At 45.6% G+C, this 22,803-nt stretch overlaps 1 protein-coding gene across 2 annotated transcripts in view; it reads right to left on the bottom strand.

Moving 5' to 3' along the window:
• AXIN1 (axin 1) overlaps nucleotides 1-22,803 on the bottom strand; it is a 186,365-nt gene that overhangs the window by 52,421 nt on the left and 111,141 nt on the right. For both annotated transcript variants that reach the window (XM_054042109.1, XM_054042110.1), the window contains exon 4: nucleotides 13,003-13,099. In XM_054042109.1, the coding sequence (XP_053898084.1) occupies nucleotides 13,003-13,099 (97 nt within the window). The remainder of the gene's footprint in view (nucleotides 1-13,002; nucleotides 13,100-22,803) is intronic.

Genomic DNA, 22,803 nt, shown 5'->3' on the forward strand with positions numbered 1-22,803 from the left:
ACACCATTGTTTAGCAAAAGGAGCAATAAACTGAAGCCAAAACTTAGAATTCCCTTTAAGATTTTAATCTCAGCTTGGAATAATAATAATTTATGGAAATATACCTATCTCATAGAACTGGAAGGGACCCTGAAAGGTCATCGAGTCCAGTCCCCTGCCTTCACTAGCAGGACCAAGTACTGATTTTGCCCCAGATCCCTAAGTGGCCCCTCAAGGATTGAACTCACAACCCTGGGTTTAGTAGGCCAATGCTCAAACCACTGAGCTATCCCTCCCCCCATGGTCCTACCATGGATCAGGCAGCACTAGGAGGGTAGAATTTGGGTAGGCTAGTGAACAACCCAAAGGGATGGTTTGGTCCATGCCAACAGCATTCCACTGATGAAACTGGAGTTCTGCTCTGCTTTCTGGGACCTCCTTCCGCACACCATCTACACAGTTCCTTAATGATGAAGAGATTTTCTAGGATGACAACTCTAGGGATGTGGTTATCATTGAATAACCAAACTCTGTTGCAGACATGCCAGTGCTCAGTCCTTGCTGCTTATATAAGTTAAATGTAACAAGCTAATAATACTCTTACGAAAGGGCTGAAACATCAGGAATTTGTAGCAGAAAAGTTACCATCTTTTTGTTTAACAGATGAGGGGGATTCTTACATGCATATCTGGCTTCTGTCACAGACCCACCAATCTAGGCTGGTGAAGTTTACCTACTTAACTGTGTAAGCATGGCCCAATGAGGCCAAAAAGGGTGAACTCTTGTGGCCTCTCGCCTGCTGGGATCTTCCATTCAGTTACATCCCACAGAGTTTGTGCTACTTAACCCATGCACAAAAGGCAACTGTTTCCCATGAAGCAACCTCTCTAATTGGAATAATGACACGGCACAACTGCATCTAGTTCTCTTCAAAGTCACGCAAAGGCAAAGGCTGCTGTTTGGACTCCTCAGAAAAGCAATATTTTGTCTTTTATAAAGTGCAAAAATATGGATATAATTTGACATTAACTAGAAAAAATAGCTCCAGCTTTACATTTACTGATAACTCTAAAAGGCAGCATGCTGTCCTTAGCTGGCCAGATGGTAAGGGGAAGAAAGTCTAAAGGAGCATTTTGCTAAGGAAACAAGACAAGTAAAAGAATGATTTGCTGCTTGTTCCATGAAGCAGAGAGACGCCCACTCACAGGGAGCAGAAAAAGCCAACTACTTTTTCCTTTTCCCCAGACCAAATTATGTTGCACCTGGGGAGCTGAACGATGGAATGGTGACATGCCCCATACCGAACTATCGAACTGACAACAATTGCATTTTCTCCATTGCCCTTTGTTCTATTGCTGTGCTGACCAAGTGAAATGACTTATCCCAACCAAAGATTTCACCAATGCCGAAAACAAGACAGAAAGTAGTCACGTGGAAACAGAATATGCTGTTACATGAAAAAGGAGGAGGGAGATGTACATTTTCTACAACGAGAGAGAACACAAAGGAACATGGAAGCAAAACAGCAGGTATGTCGGCCCGTCCGGAGCAGGAGGACTTGTGCAGTGTACTCGGCACCAGCCCTTTAACAGGTAAACTCAAAATTTGGCAGTCTGCACCTTTAAACTTGTAAATAAACAAAGTAACCACTTGATCCCTGTGTTTAAACAAGAGCCCTGACCTGGCCAAAGGCTCTGGGCTAGGATCGAGGGGCTCCTTTCCTGTTCCAGCCCCAGTGATGAAGTAGTGCCTGATGGCTCCTGATTGGTTAGTCTCTCTTTCTGGCCTTTCTAGACCCCTTGAGGACTAAGTCCTGTGAAGGTTCTTCCTAGGCAGGGGAATGCCTCCCCCAAAATGCGAGAAGACTGGATAGACGCTGTCATACGCAGGATAACGTATACACCTCTACCCCGATATAACGCTGTCCTCGGGAGCCAAAAAATCATACTGCGTTAGAGGTGAAACTGCTTTATATCGAACTTGCTTTGATCCACTGGAGTGCACAGCCCCGCCCCCCTGGAGCACTGCTATACCGCGTTACATCCAAATTCGTGTTATATCGGGTCACGTTATATCGAGATAGAGGTGTATAAAGAATGGCTATGATACCATGATACCAGGGAATCATACTGACGGAGGAGTAGAGACCAAATCTCTGTGAAGTTTTCAAGTTTCTTTCTCATGCAGAACATGAGAGTTAATCTACAGTCCAATAAGGAGGATGGAAATAATGCATTTCTGCAAGACTTAGAGGTGCAACCAAACTCTGTTTCTGCTCTGCCCCAGCACATGCTGGGGTGGGAGTCAGGGAAAGGAAGGTTATATTTAACATAGCCTTTAAAGGAAGCCAGAGCTCCTCCTATGGAAGCAACGAGTTGAGAACACCTTTTATTACATAAAAATCCACATCACAGATTGAAGCAATGGGCTTTGCTCATTGACCTCAGTGACAGTGAAACTGTGCTGGAAAGTACAGCTAATCAATGGCTAAGCCCAATGACATAGGCTACAAGTACTCTGGCCCATGACGGCTTTCCTATCCCCTTCCCTTCTCTTGCACTGCACATTTGCAATAGCATGCAGACCCAATGCTCCTGAAGGATTTCTGCAGCCAGCATGTAATTCTCACCCAAATTGATTCCTGGAAGAAAGTGCCTGACCTACATGAACCAATGAAAGGAGTGATGCACCAATGAGGTGCTGTTCTCCAAATGCCTTTGGGAGGCACGACTGGACTGGTGACAACACAGGACGTAAGGTGATTGACTATGCAGACTATAGGGGCCACACCCCAACCTGAAGAGACTAAGTAGGAAGGGAGGTGAACACAGACTTGCTGCAGGGAGCACTCTACTGGAGTCGCTTCCCACAGGATCCTGGGCTGGGGCGTGGTGGAAAGGGAGGGCCCAGGTCCCCTACCACACCCCCTTAAAGGCCTAGGCCTGGAGGTGGGTGGCAAGCTGAGGCAATCTGGCTTGAAGGTCAGGAGCAGGCGCCTCTACTGCCTGACAGAGAGGCCAGAAGCTGGGTGCACCAACCTCTAGGCCACCCAGCCCTCCGAGCTCCTATCGCAAAGTCCTTCGGCTTGCATTCTGACTTGTGAAAGGAATACAGCTGGATTTATTCAAACTGTGCTTCTCCCTTACCTGGGATTTCTGGTGAAGAAGTGGGACTTGTTTGGTCCTAAGGGGGAGGAGGAAGATGAGGATGATTTGGGCTGGCAGAGTGGGATCTCTGTAAGGAGTCTCACAACAATGTGGGGTCCTTAGAGAGGAGGGCAAGGAGGTCAGATATGCCCTCTCCATCTGCAGGCAGGCCCAAAGAATCCCAGGATTTTAGCACTTGCACTAACGGAATTCTGGGCATGTAGTTGAGTGTCACTGCTGTAAAGCAGTGGTTCTCAACAAGGGGCCTGGGGGCCACAAGCAGGGCAACCAAAAGACTATCAGGGGTTCTGATCAGATAGCCATTTCTGACTGAATATCTGTAAGCAACAACAAAGCACAGGAAGATTAGGTGGCTGTGGCCATCTGGATACTTTCAGCTCAAGGGTTTTCCAGCCTGTGCTATCTACTGGTTGAAGAGAATCTGAAGATTGACACTGGATTCCAGGGGAAGGTCTGAGATGGCTTGGATCATGAAGCCATGGGTGACACTACATTAAGAGGGGATAGCTAGAGACTGTAGATGGATGTTTCTAGATCCTCTGGACATTCGGGTGGTGGGTGGGACACGCAGGATCCAGTTCTGACACTTTATCCCTTCTCAGGCACCAAAGCTCTGAAGGTATAGAATTCGGGGGTAATGGAGACACATCCCAAGGTGAACATTTTTGCAACTGAAGGGTGAACTGGGAGGACATGCTTCGAAAATGAGTGACCCCTTCTCAACATCCTGTATTTTCTGCTCCACACTGGAACTGTATGTAAGCTGTTACCTCCAATATGTATGGGCCGCCCTCTGAGAATTTTCTGGGAGTTGGCGACTGAAGGAAGGCCAGGATCAGATCCTCTCTTCTTTTGCCTGGGTGATCCCTGTCTCTCCGGGGCATGGTGTGAAGAGCTGTAATTTCCTGCTTGTGGGGAGCTGCAAAGGTGTCCCTAGAGATGACTGAGGAAGGGACTGGTGAGGCTGCAGTGAGCTCTCGCGGAGAATATCATGGAAGGGTCTTTCACAGGTGCGTACAAAGAGGCTGCCAAGGACTTGTGGATCTAGGTAAAGGCCCCTGGGTTGAGGGTTTTCTGGAGGGCTCTGGAAGGGAAGGGTACCTTATACCTCCACGGAATTGTCCTCCTGGAAGCTCCTGTCGGAGTGCTGGTTCCCCAAATGTATTCTGGCGAATTCCCACTCTGAGTGTTGACACCTGACAGAGCTGACTGCCTGACGCAGGGCTGTTCCCGCTGTGACCTGGCTGCAGTGGAGCCACTTGGCAGTGGGCTGGTGGCCAGGCCCTTCACACAGAACAGGCCTGCTACGGGGGCTTGCAATGCACAGGCATAGGCAGTGCATTCCCTGCACGTTTCCTCATTTCTTCTGGGAATACACTTTCCCTTCTGATTCTCCATGTTGCTCCAGGACTCCACTTGAGTCCAAGAATGAGATGGAGCGTCCTCTGAGACCCAACAGCTGCAGCTGTTTCCCAGAGAAACAGGAGAATTGAAAAAAGGTCTTCCCACTTGCTGGAGAAGGGAGGAACTGGGCCCAACCATTTTATCTCATGGATCACTACCCATCTGAGAGGCAGGTGAGACACAAATCCACTGCCCATTTTAATGGCAAGGAGCTGGTTGACAGAAGAAAATACTAAACTCCTAAAGCATTTCTAGACACTGTAAAATGTGTGGAATATGTGGAACACAGGATGGCATGGGTTGGACTAAATGCTTTACTAAAGCTCATTTCAAGTGTCCTATAAAAACTCCCATGTGTGGCTTCACCATTTCTGATTAGCTTGGTCATTTCTAAACTCATGCTGATAAACTGGCTCTCTAGCATCATCAGGTAATCTTAATAGGTTGTTCTTTATATACCTTATTACAAAGGTACTGTCATAACACTGCTTCTGTCTCCTCCACCTGCGCTAGCGTTGACAAACAACCTAACCATGGATGCCTCTACCCAGATCGTGGTGTTGATTTGCAGACTGTGGCCTGCATTTCCCATTCACAGAAAACCAGGCTGGGGGGAACATCCAGTGTGAAAGGTGCCTGCGGGTGGAATCTCTCAGGAAGCAGGTGGGAGAGCTACAGGAGCAGGTGGCTAGGCTGAGGAGCATCCGTGCCCATGAGGAATTCCTTGAAAGTATTCATATGGAGACATACAAGGCTGAGGAAGATATCCAGCTATAGAGAACTGCTGCCACACCATCGGGGGAGGAGGATATGGGTCTGTCACAGGGAGGACACTTGCAGGTGATTACTTCTGGCAGCAGGCAGTGCTCCACTCCTACCCATTATGGTGATGGAAAACTGTTATGCTGCCCTGGCAACAAGCGATGAGGAACCACCCCCAAAGGTGGAGGAGGAGAAGCCAGGAACCCCCAAGGCTGGGAGGATCGCAGCCACCACTCCCAGGAGGAAACATAGGATAGTGGCGGTTGGTGACTCTCTTCTGAGGGGGATGGAGGCCCATCTGTAGCCCTGACATAGCATCCTGGGAGGTATGCTGCCTGCCAGGGCCCCATATCCAAGACGTTACAGAGGGATTGTCGAGGATCATCCAGACCTCTGACTACTACCCCATGCTACTCATCCATGTGGGCACTAATGATACTACAAGGTATGACCCTCAGCAGATCAGAAGTGACTACAGGGCTCTGGGAGTAAAGGTGAAGGAGTTGGGAGCGCAGGTGGTGTTCTCTTCGATCCTTCCAGTCAAGTGTAGGGGCCCAGGCAGAGACAGATGCATCCCGGAGGTGAATGCCTGGCTGAGAGGATAGAGTTGCCAGGAGGGCTTCGGCTTCCTTGAACATGGGATGCTGTTCCAGGAAGAAGAACTGCTAAGCAGAGATGGGGTCCACCTATTGAGGAAGGGGAAGAGCATATTTGGATACCGACTGGCTAATCTAATGAGGAGGGCTTTAAACTAGGTTCGAAGGGGGTAGGTGACCAAAGCACACAGGTAAATCAAAAGCATGGAGAACTGGGAGAAGGGTCGGAATTTGGGGGAGCATGGGCTGTGATAGCAGGGATAAGGGAAAGTCAAGACAGAACTGGGGGAGGGAATCAAATCAGTATCTTAGATGTCTGCATACTAATGCAAGTAGTATGAGGAATAAGCAGAAAACTCGAAATGCTAGTAAATAAACATAACTAGTGGGATAATACGCATGACTGGAATATTGGTATAGAAGGGTACAACTTGCTCAGGAAGGACAGGCAAGGAAAAAATGGAGGAGGTGTTGCCTTATATATTAAAAATGTATATACTTGGACTGAGGTTGAGATGGAAATAGGAGACAGACTTGTTGAAAGTCTCTGGGTAATGATAAAAGGGGTAAAAAACAAGAGTGATGTCATGGTAGGGGTCTACTATAGACCACCTAACCAGGAAGAAGAGGTGGATGAGGCTTTTTTTTACAGAACTAACAAAATCATCCAAAGCACAGGACTTGGTGGTCACTGGGGACTTCAACTACTCAGACATCTGTTGGGAAAATAACACAGCAGGGCACAATTATCCAACAAGTTCTTGGAATGTATTGGAGACAATTATTCATTTCAGAAGGTGGAGAAAGCTACTAGGGGAGAGGCTGTTCTAGAATTGATTTTGACAAACAGGGAGGAACTGGTTGAGAATTTGAAAGTGGAAGGCAGCTTGGGTGAAAGTGATCATGATTCTAAGGAATGGTAGGAGGGAGAACAGCAAAATAAAGACAGTGGATTTCAAGAAGGCAGACTTTAGCAAACTCAGGGAGTTGGTAGGTAAGATCCCATGGGAAGCAAGTCTAAGGGGAAAAACAATTGAAGACAATTGGCCGTTTTTCTAGGAGACGTTATTAAGGGCACAAGAGCAAACTATCCCACTGGGTAGGAAAGATAGGAAGTCTGGCAAGAGGCCACCCTGGCTTAACCAGGAGATCTTCAATGATCTAAAAAAAAAAAAAAAAAATCCTACAAAAAGTGGAAACTCGGTCAAATTACAAAGGATGAATATAAGCAAATAACACAAGTATGTAGGGACAAGGTTAGAAAGGCCAAGGCACAAAATGAGATCAAACTAGCTAGAGACAGAAAAGGTAACAAGAAAACAGTCTACAAATACATTAGAAGCAAGAGGAAGACCAAGGCCAGGCTAGGCCCATTATTCAATGTGGGGGAGGGGGGAAAAACAATAACAGAAAACGTGGAAATGGCAGAGGTGCTTAATGACTTATTTGTTTCGGTTTTCACCAAGAAGGTTGATGATGATTGCACAGGCGCCGACTCTGTGGGTGCTCTGGGGCTGGAGCACCCATGGGGAAAAATTGGTGGGTGCTTAGCACCCACTGGCAGCTCCCCTCAACGCCTTCTCGCTCCAGCTCACCTCCGCCTCCGCTCCTGAGCACGCCACGTGCCCACTTTTTCCCCCTAGCTCCCAGCACTTGCGCCGTGAAACAGCTGTTTCGTGCGGCAAGCGCTGGGAGGGAGGAGGGGGAATGCGGCACACTCGGGGAAGAGGCGGGGCCGGGGCGGGGATTTGGGGAAGGGGTCCAATAGGGGCCGGGGTGGAGTTGGGGCGGGGACTTTGGGGAAGGGGTTGGAATGGGAGCGGTGCAGGGGCAGGGAAAGGGTGGAGTCGGGGCAGGGCCAGGGGCGGGGAGGCGCGAGCACTCACCGGCGCTGGGGAAAGTTTGCGCCTATGGGTGATGGGTCATCTAACACAGTGAATGCCAGTGAAAATGAGGTAGGATCAGAGGCTAAAACAGGGAAAGAACAAGTTAAAAATTACTTAGACAAGTTAGATGTCTTCAAGTCACAAAGGCCTGATGAAATACATCCTAGAATACTCAAGGAGCTGAGCCATTAGCAATTATCTTTGAAAAGTCATGGAAGATGGGAGGGATTCCAGAAGATTGGAAAAGGGCAAATATATAATGCCAATTATAAAAAGAGAAATAAGGATAACCTGGGGAATTACAGACCAGTCAGCTTAGCTTCAGAAAGATAATGGAGCAAATAATTAAGCAATCAATTTGCATACATCTAGAAGATAATAAGGTGATAAGTAACAGTCAGCATGGATTTGTCAAGAACAAATTGTGTCAAACCAACTTGATAGCTTCTTTGACAAGGTAACAAGCCTTTTGAAAAGGGGTAAGTAGTAGACGTGGTATATCTTGACTTTAGTAAAGCTTTTGATACTGTCTCGCATGGTCTTCTCATAAACAAACTAGGGAAATGAAACCTATATGGAGCTACTATAAGGTGGGTGCATAATTGGTTGGAAAACTGTTCCCAGAGAGTAGTTATCAGTGGTTCACAGTCATGTTGGAAAGGATAACGAGTGGGGTCCTGCAAGGAACAGTTCTGAGTCCAGTTTTGTTGAATATCTTCATCAAAGATTTAGATAATGACATAGAGAGTAACTGGACAAACTGGAGAAATGGTCTGAAGTAAACAGGATTAAATTCAATAATGACAAATGCAAAGTACTCCACTTAGGAAGGAACAATCAGTTGCACACATACAAAATGGGAAATGACTGCCTAGGAAGGAGTACTGCGGAAAGGGATCTGGAGTTCATAGTGGACCACAAGCTAAATGAATCAACAGTGTAACACTGTTGCAAAAAAACAAAAACAAAACAAACCTCATTCTGGGACATATTAGCAGGAGTGTTGTAAGCAAGACACAAGAACTAATTCTTCTGCTCTACTCTGCAATGACTAAGCCTCAACTGGAGTATTGTGTCCAGTTCTGGGTGCCACATTTCAGGAAAGATGTGGACAAATTGGAGGAAGTCCAGAGAAGAGCAACAAAATTGATTAAAGGCTAGAAAACATTACCTATGAGGGAAAATTGAAAGAATTAGGTTTGTTTAGTCTGGAAAAGAGAAGACTGAGAGGGGACATGATAACAGTTTTCAAGTACATAAAAGGTTGTTAACAAGGAGGAGGGAGAAAAATTGTTCTTCTTAACCTCTGAGGCTAGGACAAGAGGCAATGGGCTTAAATTGCAGCAAGGGAGGTTCAGGTTGGACATTAGGAAAAACTTCCTAACTGTCAGGGTGGTTAAGCACTGGAATAAATTGCCTAGGGAGGTTGTGGAATCGCCATCATTGGAGATTTTTAAGAGCAGGTTAGACGAACACCTGCCAAGGAGATCTAGATAATACTTAGTCCTGCCATGAGTGCAGGGGACTGGACTAGATGACCTTTCGAGGTCCCTTCCAGTCCTAAGATTCTATAAAAGGCTCTATATAATCAATTTAACATTTATGTAGCTCCCAACAGAGCAGCAGCTAAACCAGGGGAGGGCAAACTATGACCCACAGGCTGGACGTGGTCTGTCAGGGCTTTCAATCTGGCCCGCAGGATTGCCAGCCCCCTGGCGCAGCGGGGCTAAGGCAGGCTCCCTGCCTGCCCTGGCCCCGCGCCGCTCCTGAAAGCAGCCGGCACTATGTCCCTGCGGCCCTTCGGGAATGGGGGGCCAGATGGCTCTGGCGCTGCCCTCACCTGCAGGCCCCGCCCCCTGCAGCTCCCATTGGCTGGGAACGGGGAACCACGGCCAATGGGAGCTTTGGGGGTGATACCCACAGGGGAGGGGAGCGTGCGGTGGTGCCACCAGCCCCACCCCACCCCCAGGAGCCACTGCCGGACATGCTGGCCACTTCTGGGAGTGGCATGGGGACAGGGCAGGCAGGGAGCCTGCCTTAGCCCCACTGCGTGCTGCTGCCATGCCGGAGCCGCTCGAGGTAAGCAGCGCCGGGTCGGAGCCTGCACCTCGAACCATAGGTGCCAACTCCGTGGGTGCTGTGGGGCTGGGGCACCCACGGGAAAAAAATTAGCAGGTGCTTCACACCCACCGGCAGCCAAGCTCCCGCCGCTCCACCCCCTCGCCTCCTCCTCTCCCAAGTGCGCCACGTCCCCGCTCCTTCCCCTCCCAGCGCTTCCCGCCCACCGCCTAACAGCTGTTTGGCGGCGCTTAGGACTTTCTGGAAGGGAGGGTGAGGGGTGAGGACATGGCACGCTTAGGGGAGGAGGCAGTAAAGAGATGGGGCAGGGGCAGGGACGTGGGGGAAGGGGTGGAATTGGGACGGGGCGAGGATGGGGCAGGGGTCAAGCACCCAGGGGGCAGAGGGGAAGTCGGCGCCTATGTCCCGAATCCCAACTGCACACTGCATCCCAACTCCCTGCCTTGAGCCCCCAACCCGCTGCCCTGAGTCCCCTGCCGCACCACTCCTGTACCCCAACCCCCTGCCCTGAGCCCCCCCACATGCTGCACCCCCTCCTGTACCTGAACCTCATCCCGATCCCCCTCTCACACTCTGCACCCCAACCCTCTGCCCGTAGCCCCCTGCCACCACCCCACAGGCAGCCCAACTGCCTGCCCTGAGCCGCCTCCTTCATTCCGCACTCCAACCCCTTGCCCTGAGCCCCTTCCTGCACACTGCACCCCCTCCCACACTCCAGCCCTACATTCATGGCCCTGCATACAATTTCCGCACCCAGATGTGGCCCTCAGGTCAAAAAGTTTGCCCACCCCTGAGCTAAACTCTTCACTGGTAAATGAATGGTGAAGTCCCTAGCGGACTTTGTGAACTCAGCTTCCTTCCTGGTAATGGTGGCTCTATACCATAATAAGGGGATTATGCAATGCATTCTGCAAGAACTATCTGCACTGGTTACATTATAGCAATTGGCTATTCTGATAAGGTTTGTTTCCCGTTATGAAATCCTCCAATAGAAGAAAGTTAATAGGTTACTACTGCCTGTCCGAGAGTGTGCTACACATCAGGGATTACTTTAACTATAGGCCATACTACGTAGCAGTGACTGATTTTGGAAAGCAACAATGGAAAAATGTATCCGCTTAGATGTTAATTGGGTAGATTTAATTCGACACACTTACATTTCATTTTAATTTTAAAAAATGAACTTTATAAAATGCCACACTGGCGTGTTCTAAAACATATTATCTTATTACCTTCTCCTTTCATAGCGGATGGATAAAGTGAGGGCAGAGCAGTGGCTCTCTGAAGTCTATGCCAATTCCATGCCAGTAATTGGCAGGCAGGAGGTGCCACAGTGTCTGAACTAAACTCTTATTCCCTGGAGAGAGACTAGAACTAACTTGCTTCCTCAGTCCTCTCAAATATAAATATGCAATGATATACCTTCTCCCATGGGACTTAAAATTAAAGCACAAAACCTAATGGGAAAACTGTATCTTTCACTGAGAAATCCTTGTGGAGTGTCTGTGTGAAATTTACAAGGAGCAGGTAATTCTCAAAGAACATGCAGATAAGCACTACAGTAGAAACGTTTATCAAGCAGCAGGTGTCCAATTTAAACCTTGCTTAAAAAAAAAAAACTGTTTTCCAAAAAAAGTGAATAAAATTTCATGCTAAGTAAAACTAATTAGGGTGCAAGTAACCACTGCTGGAATGACACTTATTCATCTCAACAAAAGAAATATCTGGCAGATGGAAGTTCGTTAAAGCAGAGTTCGCCATACATATTTTATGCGCCACACTCAGAATTTATAACCTGCGGTTCACTGAAGCGTTGCCAGTACACATGATCAATAGAAAGCCACTATTATTTTTATCCAAAAGGTAAAGCTGCTGACAGGCTTTGAAGTCAAAGAATATTCACTCAGTGGTTCCCACTGTTCGGCAACTGGAAAAAAAAAAAAAAAAAAAAAAAAAGGCCAAGCCTTCAAATTTCAACTCTAACAAAGCAATGCTTACAGTAAAAACGGCAGCAGCGGGAAATAAAAAGGCACCCAGCCAGTCTTTTCGACAGCAACCACACTGTGAAAGCAACTATGTGAAAGGAGAAGAGGCTGAACAACAGTGGCTAGTAAGCTTCCACAGCCAGGGCTTTTATTTTCAACCCAATGATCAAAGCACAGGAGACCCTCTTAAATCATCAGGAAAACAATCTAATTTAAAAGGCAAAATAAAGATTTTAAAACACAAGATTAAAACAAGCGTGGATTTTGCCTGCATTGCACTGCTTCTGAACAGGCAGGAGGAGAGTGGCTATGCTGAGTGAAGCCATTTCTCGGAGGACAGAGACACTGTCTCAATTTGATTTGTGCTAGAGCACAGCTGCCCAAGGAAGAAAGTAGTATCTTTATTTTCTGCTAAACATGACATATCACCTGTAACTTCTCGCTCAGGGGAAAAAAGGCTTACAGTGATCAGCAAATGTGCAAAAGTTGCTACAGAATCTTAAGGGTTATGTTAAGCGTCTAATACCAGGCTCTTTGCCCTGATGAAACTGGGGAAAAACTAGAGACAAGAAAGGAGCCCACCTTTCTATCTTATATCCCAAAATAGTGGTCCTCTGCATCAGGCTGGGCTGCCTGGACAGAAACACCAGTTGGGGACATGACATTTGTCAAATAACCATCAGTCCAGATCCTTAAATTGCCCCTAAGTTTACATCATTTCTCTGCTCAGCTTCGCTTTGTGCTAGATGGGTAGTTACACATTACAGAAATACATCCAAGATTAGCTCCAAAGAACTTACTGTGAGGGGTCTGCCACCATTATATGTGAGCTTGCCCGGCCATCCTACCCAACAACCCAGCCCCTGTCCTGGATCCTCAAACAGGCAACTATTCACCAATTACCTTAAAGGGCTGTGCATTTTAAAATCAAGTGTTGAGTAGGCGTAACAGTTTTGAAGTGGACTATCCAACTTTGCCTCTCAATAGCCCACTAGACCACCATTTTAAAAAGCAATGCACTCCCCTGTGACTCCATACAATAGTGAGACCACCTGGAGACCTGATCTTTTGCTGACCAAGTGTGCACCTGCAGTCGCTCATACTGGGAGATAAACTTATCGACAGGCAGAGTATTGCTACTTACAGGAATGTGAGGTAGTGGCACACGTCCATTTGCTTTGGCACTTTCCTGCATCTCTCGGCGATGCTGCTTTCGGAGTCTGTACGGGGGGATCCCATCTCTGCCAGGACAAAATGACAATATGCGCCACTTTAGTGCCTTCCATTAGATGATCTCAATGCACACTACGTTCATTTAAGCGTCATAACTCCCTTCTGAAGCAGGTATTATCTCTGTTTCAGAGATGAGGAAACTGAAGGAGAAAGGTTCCTTGTACACTCGTCAGGTGAGCTAGTTAAGGACTACAGGAGTTAATGAGGAGTAGTCAAATGTAAGAGTGCCATTTAAATATAACATATTAAGACAAGCAACTGAATATTGACAAAATGTACATGTGCTTATATACAAATGCTAGAAGTCTAAATATTTTCCATCATTGTTTGCAGTGGTGTTGTAGCCATGTTGATCCCAGGATGTTGGAGAGACAATGTGGGTGAGGTAATATCTTTTATTGGACCTGCTTCTGTTGGTGAAAGAGACAAGCTTTTGAGCTTTCAAAAACCCGTCTCTTTCACCAACAGAAGCTGGTCAAATAAAAGATACCACCTCTTCTCTCTAGATACTAAGATGAGTGAACTTGAGTGCATTAAAGGAGGATATTGATATAACAGGCATCATGGAAACTTGGTGAAATGAAGATAATCAATGGGACACAGTAATACCATTGTACAACACATCTAAGAATAAGAGAGTAGGTTGCACTGATGAGGGAGTGGCACTATATGTGAAAAAGTATTGAGTCAAATAAAGTAAAAATCTTAAATGACTCAAACTCTATGGATAGAAATTCCATGCTTGAACAATAAGTGTACAGCAGTAGCAATATACTACCATCTGACATAGGATGGTGACAGTGACTGTGAAATGCTTGGGGAGATTAGAGAGGCTGAAAAGGAAAAAAACACAATAATAATGGAGGATTTCAGCTATCTTCATATTGACTGGGTATTGTAGCAAGGTACCTCCTTCACCTCTCCAGGAAGTACAGGGGGCCTGGAGTAAATCAGTCCCATTCCACAGAGATTTTATTCCTCGCTCAGGTTTTATGTTTCAGTGTTTACAAGGTAGGCCTCAGGGTAGGCCCAAGGAGTACACTTAAGCCAAACAAACAAAAAACAAGTTAATAACATAAAGAGATCTAAGAGTCATCTGCTCAATGTGCAGTGGCAGTCAAAAAAAGCTAACAGAATGCTAGGAACCATTAGGAAAGGAATAGATAATAAAACAGAAAATATCATAATGCTGCTATATAAATCAATGGTACTCATACACCTTGAATACTGTGCGCAACTCTGGTTGCCCCATCTCAAAGAAGATATATTAGAATTGGAAAAGGTACAGAGTAGGGCAGCAAAAATGAATCAGGGTATGAAATAACTTCCATGTGAGGAGTGGTTAAAAAGACTGGGACTGCTCAGCTTAGAAAAGAAACGATAGAGGTCTATAAAATCATGACTGGTGTGGAGAATGTGAATAAGAACGTGTTATTTACCCCTTCACACAACACAAGAACTAGGGCTCACCAATGAAATGTATAGGCAGCAGTTTAAAACAAGCAAAAGGCAGTACTTATTCACACAACACACAGTCAACCTGTAGAACTAATTGCCATGGAGTACTGTGAAGGCCAAAAGTATAGCTGGGTTCAAAAAAGGATTAGATAAGTTTGATGGAGGATACTCCATCACTGGCTGTTAGTCAAGATGGTAGGGATGCAACCCCATGCTCTGGGTTTCCCTAAACCTCCAACTGGCTGAAGCTGGAACTTGGCAACAGGAGATGGATCACTCAAAATTGCTCTGTTCTGTTCATTTCCTCTGAAGCACCTGGCACTGGCTACTATCAGAAGAGAGGATACTGAGTTAGATGGACCATTGGTCTGACTCTGTATGGCCGTTCTTATAACTATATCTGTCTATATGACCACTAACTCCTACGAACAACATTTCTCTTTCTGTTCAAAACACTAGAAATTAAATGAGAAAACTTCATTAATGCAGCATTCAGGTTCCCTGGCTGTATCTCCTGCCATTCCAGAATGTCAAGTTCAGCAAAACTCACTTCTTTCCTATCATCTTTACCACGATATAGAATTCCCCCTTTAATAAATTCACCCCAAGAAATGTTTCCAACCACCTATCCACATTTGCTGGCTTTCCCCCAGCATTTGGTTTAAAAATTTCTCTCTAACCTCTTTTAATTTTACATGCCAGCAATCTGGTTCTGTTTTGGTGTAGGTGGAGCACCCATGGAAAAAAAATTAGCGGGTGCTTAGCACCCACTGACAGCCAGATCCCCCCATGCCTCCTGCTGACCGACGGCCCTGCCGATCAACTTCTCCACCTCCCTCCCAGTGCATCCCGCCCTCCGCGATCACCTGTTCCACGGCGTGCAGGAGGCAGTGGGGAGTGAGGAGCGTGATGGGGTGCACTTGTGGGAAGGGGCAGGGTGGGGGGTGGGAGCTTGGGGGAAGGGATGGAGTGGGGGCAGGGCTTGGAGTTGAGCTGGAGTTGAACACCCCCGGGGAAAGGAGGAAGCCAGTGCCTTTGGCGCAAGCAAACAATGTGTGTTTTAATATGGCTAAATGTAAATATATACAGCCAGGGACAATGAATGTAGGCCATTCTTACACAATGGGGGACCCTATCCTGGGAAGCAGTGACTCTGAAAAAGATTTGAGGGTCATGGTGGAAAATCAGCTGAACATGAGTTCCCAGTGCGACGCTGTGGCCAAAAGGACAAATGCGATCCTTGGATTCATAAACAAGGGAATCACAAGCAGAAATAGAGAGGTTATTTTACCTCTGTATTTGGCAGTTGGTGCACCTACTGCTAGAATACCATGTCCAGGTCTTGTGTCCTCGATTCAAGAAGGATGCTGATAAACTGGAGAGAGTTCAGAGAAAAGCTACAAGAATGATTAGAGAATTAGAAAATTTGCCTATAGCGGTAGACTCAAGGAGCTCAATCTATTTAGCTTAACAAAGAGAAGGTTAAGGGATGGCTTGATTATAGTCTATAAGTACCTACCATGGGGAACAAATATTTAATGATGAGCTCTTCAATCTAGCGGGGAAAGGTCTAACACAATCCAATGGCTGGAAATTGAAGCTAGACAAATTCAGACTGGAAATAAGGTGTAATTAACCATTGGAACACACTACCATGGGGCGCGGTGGGGGGGGGGGGGGGATTCTCCATCCCCAGCAATTTTAAATCAAGACAGGATTTTTTCTAAAAGCTCTGCTCCAGGAATGATTTCGGGGCAGTTCTCTAGCCTGTGCTACGCAGGGGGTCAGACTCGATGATCACGATGGTCCCTTCTGGCCTCAGAATCTATGAGGGAAATGTAGGGCTTGCAGGCAGTCCTGCCCCTATTCTCCCTGCCCTTCTCCTGTCACTCACCCCCATGCCACCCTTTCCAGTATCCCATCCCGCTCCTCTAACTTCAACTACGCCCCACTCCTTTCCATCCCTTGACCCACAACTGCTCTCCTACCAACTCAACCCTATGTTTTCCCCTCTCATAATCATCCATCTCCTTGTTGCACCACAAAGCTCTTTGGCAGCCCTGATCACTTTCCCCTCCCACAGAACATCTGCATGGGTAATTTATTTTCTTTTCAAAAAGAATGTCTGCGCCTTCTGAATACTCTGCTGTACTCCGACTACATCTCCCCAAAATACAAAAACCCCTTGGACAGAGGCAGGTAGTAGCAAGATGCCTCCTTTCTTTATGTCAGATTTCTGCCCATGGCTGGATTTGAGCTCACAGTGACTGGGTGTTGCTCAGGTTCAATGGCTGTAACATTCCTCCTTGAACTATTCAGTTCCCATGATTCACAGATAGTTTCCAATTGCCTCTATCTCTGCACATGCACAGTGTAATCTGTTTATTGTGGGAGCTTTAGAATTGCTTGGTGCATGCTTAACTAGAGAACCAAACTCTTTAATTTGATTTCTCTCGAAGGTGGCATGCACTCTTTTGGGGTAACTCTTGAGCTTTTGAGTTCCTGGTGCAATTATCTCAGCCCTAGTTTGCTATCTGTGTACACAAAATAGAAATTGCTAAAACAAGGGAACTTAGAGAAAAGCTGGGTTTTTGGGACGGCGGGAAATCCCTTGGTCATATGGCCCTGAATTTGGATCAGTAACCAAACCCATGCCACCAGGAGAGACACCAAATTTCAAGGCAATCTGAGTAACCATGAGGATTTTATAGCACTTAGAAGAGTTGTGCTTTAAACAGCTGGTCTTAACCTTCAGTGTAGCAGAGCTGGTGCTCCGCTGTAATACAGTGAGTAAACCACAGATTGGTCTGGGAGAGGAGGAGGAAGAAAAGGCAGTACAAGGATAACTATAGTGAGGAAAACTCAGCCTGGAAATCAAGAACACATTTTTAATAGAGAGGGTAGTTAACCACTGGAGCAGCTTCCAAAGGGATGTGGTGGATTCCCTATCACTGATATCTTTCTAAAAGACATACTGTAACTCAACCAGAAGTTATGGACTTGACCCAGGAATCACTGGATGAAAATTTTTGACCTGTGCTATGCAGGAGGTCAGACAAGATGATTGCCATGTTCCCTTCTGGCCTTAAAATCTATGTATTGTTACTGCATGGTTGGGTTCTGCTGAAAGTTCCAAAGAACAGTTTCTAATTAGCTCTGTTACCATGCATCTGAGGAACCTCATCCTCCCACATTCAGGTGCTATGATGCATGACAGTAAGTGTGTTTCTCCTTTCCCCTTGCCCAGTGGCCTCTGAACCCAGCCATCTGCTCTGAGGACACTGCCACAGGTGGGAGCTGGTCCACTCATCCACTGCAAGTAACGGCCATTGTGAATGTCTAGTGTTTCCATCAAATAATAATTTGCATATTTTCCATTTTTGCACATACTCCATGCCAACGCTCAGGAGGTTAGCCATTTGTTCAGACAGGTGGCTATAAATTTCCTGTTCAGTGTTTAAGTGGGGACTGCTCCAGCTACTTAAAGAGTTTCTGTGACTTCAGTGTCATTTCACTAATTCCCTTCTGTTTTCTCTTTCAGCTCATAGATGAGCAGGGGAAATGCAGAGCACAATAAAGTAAGAGTTAGTGGCTGCAATTAAGTATATTTGGTTATTTTCCCAATTATTTTTGAATGGTTATAATTCTAGTGTGTATGACTCATTTATTTGATCCTAATATTTAATTAATGTTTAATAAATGTTTTGTAATTTAAGCTGTGAATAATGTAAAATACTGAGGTAGTTTATATCTAATTCAGCGTGTTCTACTTATTACACATGATGTTTCTCCAACAAGCGGAGACCAGCCTAGCTGATACCTTAGCCCTTGGCTACACTCGGGACTTCACAGCGAGTGTAGTCGCGCCGCCAGCGCTGTGAGAGAGCTCTCGCAGCTCTGTACGTACTCCACCTCTCCGAGGGGAGTAGCTTGCAGCGCTGCGAGCGAGTGTGCAGCGCTGCAGGCACTGATTACATTAGCGCTTTACAACGCTGTACTTGCTGCACTCAGGGGGGTGTTTTTTCACACCCCTGAGCGTAGCAAGTTGCAACGCTGTACAGCACCAGTGTAGCCAAGGTCTTGGTTGCACTGGGGCTTGCACATCTGAGGCAGAGCCAAGAAGATGCCTTGGCTGCCACTGAGAGGGAAGCACCAGCATACAGAGCACAGAGAAGTTGCTGAAAGGCAGGGCAAAGCACTGTGTAACAGAGCTAGGCAGAGGGTTTGATCCACACTCGCACTGCGAGTCCCAGTGCAGGAGGAGCAATGCACAGGTAGCTCTGTGGTGGTGGACTCCGTCACAAAGTTCAGGGCAGCTGCACCTCTATTCCCCCTCTATGGGCCACCAAGGGCATCCACTTTAAGCTTTCATTTCCCAACCATCACCTCTCTTGGACAGAGAACCACATCTCACTCCCTCCTGACTGGGGTTTATCCAGGCTGCACAGTTCCCTGCCTACACTGTGTTATTTCCTGCAAGCCAGACTGCCTAAGCAGGCCAGTGTCTGTGTTTTGCTCTCTCCTCAGAGGCTATAAAGAGCATATTTTCCCACTGTCATAAGTTACCACCCAGGTCGTCTAAGCAAACATATTTATTTTTAAGGCAAAAGCATTAGAATCATAGGGTGAGTAGGGACTGCAAGAGTCATCTAGTCCAAACCCCTCAAGATGCAGGATTTGTTGGGTCTAAAACCATTCAAGACAGGTGGCTATCCAGCCTCCTTTTGGAAACTTCCAGTGAAGGAGCTTCCACAACCGCCTTAGGCAGTCTGTTCCATTGTCTTGCTGTTCTTAAGAGTTAGGAAGTTTTTCCTGGGATTTAATCTAAATCTGCTATGCTGTAGTTTGAACCCATTGCCTCTTGTTCTGGCCTCCGTGGCAGGAGAGAACAACTTTTCTCCATCTTTTTTATGGCAGCCTTTCAAATATTTGAAGACTGCTATCATGTCCCCCCCAAATCTCCTCTTTTCCAAACTAAACATACGCAGTTCCTTCAACCTTGCTCATATGGCCTGCATTCCATCCCTTTGATCATTTTTGTCGCTCGCCTCTGGATCCTTTCTACATCCTTTCTATACACTGGTGACCAAAATTGGACACATTACACCAGCTGAGGCCTAGCCAGCTCTGAATAGAGCGGTACTGTCACCTCCTGTGACTTGCATGCTATGCTTCTATTAATGCAACCTAAAATTGCATTTGCTTTTTTTCTGCTGACTCATGTTGAGGTTGTGATCCATCACAACTCACAGATCCTTCTTAGCAGTGCTGCTGCCAAGCCAGTTATTCCCCATTCTGTATTTGTTCATTTGTTTTTTCTTCCCTAAGTGTAGCACCTTACATTTGTCTTTGTTGAATTTCATTTTGGTGTCAATAGCCCAGTTCCCCAATTTATCAAGATCCCTCTGAATTTCAGCTCTATCCGCCAAAGTGTTGGCAACCTCCCCTACCCCCCAGCTTTGTGTCATTTGCAAATCTGATCAGTCTGCTCTCTATTCCCACATCCAGGTAATTAATAAAGATGTTAAACAGCACCGGACCCAGAACAGATCCCTGTGGAACCTCACTTGAGACCTCCCTCCAGTCTGGCATCATTCCATTAGTCGTTACTCTTTGTTTGTGGCTGTTTAACCAATTAAGTATCGCTTAATGGCAGTTCTGCCAAGCCCACACTTCTCCAGCTTGCTTATCAGAATGTCATGTGGCACTGTGTCAAAAGTCTTGCTGAAGTCCAGGTATATTATGTCCATCACATTCCCCCTATTCACCAAACCAGTTACCCTGTCAAAGAAGGAAATCAAGATGCTTTGGCATTTACTACAAGCTCTTAGTAAATTCATGCTTGTTTCTAGTGATTACCCCTTCATCCTCCAGGTATTCACAAATTGAGTTTTATACATTGCTTTAGTAGCTTCCCAGGTATTGAAGTCAGGCTGACTGGTCTATAATTTACCGGCTCCTCCTCTTTAAAGATGGGCACTACATTAGCCCTTCTCCAGTCTTCCGGGACCTCTCCTATCATCCATGAGTTAGCAAATATTATTACCAGTAGCTCCAAGATTTCCTCAGTAAATTACAGAGAAAACATATTAAAAACAATACAAGAACCTACACATGTATGATAATAAGCTTAACAGCAAACTTCAATAGGGGATCTAGTAGGAGTTAGTCCTTCAAACCACGCCGAGTTTTTCTATGGTTACAAGTTCATAGCCTTAGCTCAGAATGAGCACACCCATGATTAGGTTAGTCTTTCCTTTTGATCAAAGCTTGGGCCTTTGATCTTCAGATTCTGGCAACACATAATTGGTAGACAATGGTCCCCTCCTCAGGGTGTAGCTTGAAAAAGCTGGGCTTCTGCATAATCAGAGGTGGGAAGTTGCATTCACTTCTACCTAGAGGCCCCCAGGCAAACACTTGATGCTGTCCAAAAGTCCATTCTTGTCTGGCTCATTGTTCAATATAATCCTTTGAAGTTCTGAACACTTCCCTGGGCTCACTATAATACACAAGCTTTGCATTTAATACAATGGATTCCAAAGATACTTAAATTTAATCCAATGAGGTTTTTCACAGTCTTGGAGGAAATTGTCATATCTGTCACACATTGACTCTACTCCTGGTATCATATTTGGGTGCATAGTGAGTGCTGACACAGTATCTTTTACAGTAGTTGTGGGCACCAGGTTTTAAGACCATAATAAGAACATAAGAATGACCATACTGGGTCAGACCAAAGGTCCATCTAGCCCAGTATCCTGTCTTCCAACAGTGGCCAACGCCAGGTGCCTTAGAGGAAATGAACAGAACAGGTAATCATTAAGTTATCCATCCCCTATCGCCCATTCCCAGTTTCTGGCAAACAGAGGCTAGGGATACCATCCCTGCCCATCCTGGCTAACAGCCATTGATGGACCCCATAGACTCATAGACTTTAAGGTCAGAAGGGACCATTATGATATTCTTGTCTGACCTCCTGCACAGCACAAGCCACAGAATCTCACCATGCTCCATGAACTTATCTAGCTTTTTTGAACCTTGTTATAGTCTTGGCCTTCACATCATCCTCTGGCAAAGATTTCCACAGGTTGACTGTGCATTGTGGGAAAACAACCATTGCTACCGGTAAATCACTTTTTGCTTAGTACAGATGGGCCCAAGGCGGTTGCCCAACTGTAAAAAAAACAAAAACAAAACAAAAAAAACCCACAAAAAATTGTACTCTAATTTTCACCAAGACATATCCATACTATTCCAGAAGCTTATTTACCATTCCTACATTGACAAATATACAAATATAAAACATAATAAAAGTGGTACTCAGAGAGGACACCAACCCATGGAGATTGTATTATAAAACATGGAAAACAGGTTGATAGCCTAATGAAATTGGACTCTTTAGAAAGAAATCAAGGGGAAAAAAACAAATGCCCATTTAGGAATGTTGGCATTTTAATTTTTGCAGGTTATTATAGTTTAACCTGACACAACAAGAGCAATGAAATTTGAAATCTTTGAAATACAAATTAGACTCGCTCAGATAGTGTTTTTAGTTCTCAGACACTGTTTCATTAGACACACACAACTTCTCCTTACAACTGTTATACTATGCAACTCCAACAACAAATAGCCACCGCTTCATTCTGAAAAGCAGCACAAGTAATCCAGTCACAATACAACTCACAATGTTTAGATAATTCACGTTTACACATGCCAGCTGTATTTATTATTGTGTTAAAATAAAATTGCTAAATATATTCTTTATAGTTGCTTCCAAATATTGCATAAAACAAAGCTGTTTAAAACTGTCACATTACCAATTCCTGCATTCCCTTCACACACTATTTGACAATGAGAACAGACTGCTTACTGTACACTAAGCCTGAACAACCAAAGAATTACAACTACCAAACTGTTCAAGGAACAATAAAAGAGCAGACTTGTATTATAACTTATGTTTGCTACCAAACAGTTATTGCAATAGGCACTTCATTCAGTTGCTCTCTTTTTCAAATGTTAGTGACTAAAATTCATATTGTCCTCAGAGGATAATTCTCTTTCCTTATTATTGTGGGCACACAGGATTGCTGCAGATTTGCTAGTGTGACTCAATTACCTCATGTGAATGGAATTTTATTTAGTAACCCAAACACTCAAAATGAAATTCCATTAAACTGACATGATTAATGACAAGTGCTTTTTAATATGAAGATAACTGACAAAACAGAAACGTAGGCTAATTATGACTCTGCTT

Source organism: Malaclemys terrapin, chromosome 10 (genome assembly GCF_027887155.1).
Source record: "Malaclemys terrapin pileata isolate rMalTer1 chromosome 10, rMalTer1.hap1, whole genome shotgun sequence".
Classification (NCBI taxonomy): domain Eukaryota; kingdom Metazoa; phylum Chordata; order Testudines; family Emydidae; genus Malaclemys; species Malaclemys terrapin.